The sequence below is a fragment of the Clupea harengus genome, chromosome 11 (assembly GCF_900700415.2).
Source record: "Clupea harengus chromosome 11, Ch_v2.0.2, whole genome shotgun sequence".
In the NCBI taxonomy this organism is placed as follows: domain Eukaryota; kingdom Metazoa; phylum Chordata; class Actinopteri; order Clupeiformes; family Clupeidae; genus Clupea; species Clupea harengus.
In genome coordinates, this window is record NC_045162.1 from 312,873 (window position 1) to 316,138 (window position 3,266).

A 3,266-nucleotide genomic window follows, 5' to 3' on the forward strand; every position below is an offset into this window, starting at 1 on the left:
GCGCTAGAATTCAGGCCAAAGGTTTCACTTTATAGTCAAGACTTAACAAGTATACTTGCTTGTTGTTCTTTGTCTTTATGGTTTTATTTATTAGTATTCCTAAATACTTTAATGGAGGAGTAATAACTATGCGGACTGCATGCTGGGAATACTCTAACTCTAACCCTCACAGCAGTGTGGACTGTGGTTTTTCGGAGTATCCTGCAATGCAGATTACTTTGCGGCTTCCATTTTGAACATCCCAATGTTATTGGTGCGGATTCCACACCCCTCAAGAACAAACATACACACTTCGAACATATTCTTCTTCAACGGATGTTCTTCCTGGGTGCGCGTTCACGTGTGGGGCTTTGTGTTGGCGTGTGTGAACGCGCGCGCGAGAGAGCAGCAGCCAAGCATCTGTGTGCACGCGTGTTGTGGCGGCGCGCGTGCATTCAATGAGAGGTGAACGCGCATGACACGCGGGCACACTTTCGTTGCGAAGAATTATTCCTAAAACTCTTCAGATTAGAATGGGTTAGTTTGATAACGATGTGTGTGTGTGTGTGTGTGTGGGGAGGGGGGGGGTGTTATAGGCTGGAGTGTTGACATGATTTGTGAGGTGACAGGCAGCAGTGCGATGCGGCGCGCGAGGTGAGCGCGTGAGCGGTGCGCCCGTTGTCCTGGCCAGCAGCTTCTGAAACACACTACTTCTAAAACACACTACTTCTGAAACACACTACTTAAGGTCCACGGGGCTGCAGGACAAACTGACCATAAATGTGTAAATAAAGCAGCCCTACCCCGAGCGCGAGGCGTTCCCCTCAGACTCTTTCGATCAATCACACAGACACTGGCTTCTTTTGATTAAACCCCAAATTGTCATTGGACAGAGCTAATCATGTGACAAGCAATACGGTCCAATTTCAACCTTGTCTCCATGAAAGCAATAGTTTCATGGCATCGCGGTCCCCATACGGCCGGAATCAGTAAAATAGTTTTAAAAAAAAACCGGCCACGATATTTCATTATTTTTTTTCCTGGGCCACAGATTTACTGAAGGCTGAATTTTCTAGGACGTGGTTGGAGATGAATTGCGAATTCGAGCGAGAGACGGGTTTTATCAATAGTCAGCCGTCGCTCGCCGAGTGCTTGACGTCTTTTCCCCCTGTCGGTGATGCATTTCAAAGTTCATCAATCAAGAACTCGACGCTTTCACACCCGACACTGATTCCACCTCCATTCGAGCAGACCATCCCCAGCCTGAACCCGGGCAGCCACCCCCGACACAGCCGGCCCAAGCAGAGCCTCATCGGTACCGGTACCTGTCCTCTGCCCAACGCCTCTCTCCCCCCCGAGTACCCGTGGATGAAGGAGAAGAAAGCCTCCAAGAAGAATCAGGCAACGTCGGCTGCGACAACACACGACACGGGAGCCCTTTACTTTTCTCCTCAAGGTAGTTCACTGAAATATGTCTTTCATTTCCTTTCGTGGTTCAGGGGCTTAAATGTTTTATGTATTTTATCCTGCGGTGTGGCAGTGTTCAGTGCAGCATCTTACCTGTAGGAATGGTCCTGAAATGTCCGTTGCCATATGATTTTCTATTGTCCTATACTTGTGGACTTTTTGTAATGGTAAGTGTTTGGTTAGTTGTTTAAAAGTTTTTTGCCAGGCTACTTATGTCCTGGAAGACGTCTAAACTCCCGCCATGATGTGGGGCTACTCGCGGAGCAGTGCATGAATTTTAATATTTGACAGTAATGAAGAGTGATAGATTGCTGTTACTCAAGTCGGCAGCTGGCGTGTCCATTAATCTTCTGCCGGGCCGGTCCTCTCCCCCTGAACCATCACTGCTTTCTGGCATTGAGCTACAGGACACAAATTATTTGAGTACCGTGGCTGGATTCCCACAAACAATTTATGCCCCCGGAGAACAGCAATATATTTGACGTGTTTGTGAGACTGGGCCCCGTGGCGTGGCGTGGCGTGGCGTGGCGGCGGGCAGTAACAATCACTGGATGTAATTAGCAGTGTTATCAATAATGCCTTGTGTGTTGAACTCTTTCCAGGATCGCCCGAGCTCTCGGACGGCGGTGGCGGGACGACCCGACGGTTGAGGACCGCGTACACTAACACCCAGCTCCTGGAGCTCGAGAAGGAGTTCCACTTCAACAAGTACCTATGCAGACCCCGGCGCGTGGAGATAGCCGCCCTTTTGGACCTGACGGAGCGGCAGGTGAAGGTCTGGTTTCAGAACCGCAGGATGAAACACAAGAGACAGACGCACTGCAAGGAGAACCATCACGGCGAGGGGGGCACGTTTAAGAGTCAGGATCACGACAGTGACCAGGGCGACGGAAAGTCGTTCTACGAGCAGGCGGGGAACAATGTGACCGGGGCTCTATTGGAAAGAGAGACATACCAGTTCCAGCAAAATACCATAACGTCACAACAGTCCCAACACGGGCACAATGGGGAGAGCCCCAGCTCTACTGTTTCGGCCCTCGGCAGCAATGAGAAAAATCCGAAACATTTCCCCTGCCCATCACCCCCCGTCCCGGCCTGCGCCTCAACAATGGCGGTGGATTGCGCATCTGGTCGGGACAATGGCGCTTCCCCGGCCCTGGACATTTCTCTGCAGGACTTTCACGTTTTCTCCTCCGAGGCCTGCCTCCACCTTTCGGATTCCGTATCCCCGAGCCTGTCAGACTCGGTTGATAGCCCCGTAGGCATCTCGTCCGAGGGGTTTGATTTTTTCTCGGAGACGCTAACCACCATCGACCTGCATCACTTGAGCTACTGACCGGACACCGTAGCGAAGTTAAGTTCAGAACTATCTCCCTAACAATCTGCGTCTCACACTCTCCGCGCTATTGCCTCTTTTATTCTCATGATTTAATTAATTAGTCCATTAACCTTAAAGAGGTAAGTTTGCTAATAACCGAATTAAGAATCTATGTGTTTACAAGTTGCGTCAATGCAGGAAATAAATAAATATTTTCTCATTTTATTTTTGTATCCCCTTTCAGGTAACTTCATATTTTCTTAGAATAAATTTGTACTTGTAACTGGAGAGAATCTCAGTGTTGTGCATTTATTTATTTAATATTTTCTACGTGAGGCACACATTTATTTAATATTTTCTACGTGAGGCACACGTTTATGTAAACACAGTTATTTAATTGGGGACAATGAAAACACTCGCAGAAGGCAGAGTAAGCAGACAAATATGTTGCTCTCTGGAGAAGGCCAAATATCGGAATTTATACAAATTAAATGTGAAGATT

The 3,266-nt window shown here is 48.3% G+C and overlaps 1 protein-coding gene across 1 annotated transcript; it reads left to right on the forward strand.

The window, feature by feature from the left end:
* Positions 1-568: 568 nt before the first annotated feature.
* Positions 569-3,046, forward strand: hoxa2b (homeobox A2b). The gene is made up of 2 exons (XM_012840196.3): positions 569-1,435; positions 2,049-3,046. The coding sequence occupies exons 1-2, from the start codon at positions 1,069-1,071 to the stop codon at positions 2,780-2,782; spliced, it is 1,101 nt and encodes a 366-aa protein (XP_012695650.1). The 5' UTR covers positions 569-1,068; the 3' UTR covers positions 2,783-3,046.
* The last annotated feature ends 220 nt before the right edge of the window (positions 3,047-3,266 follow it).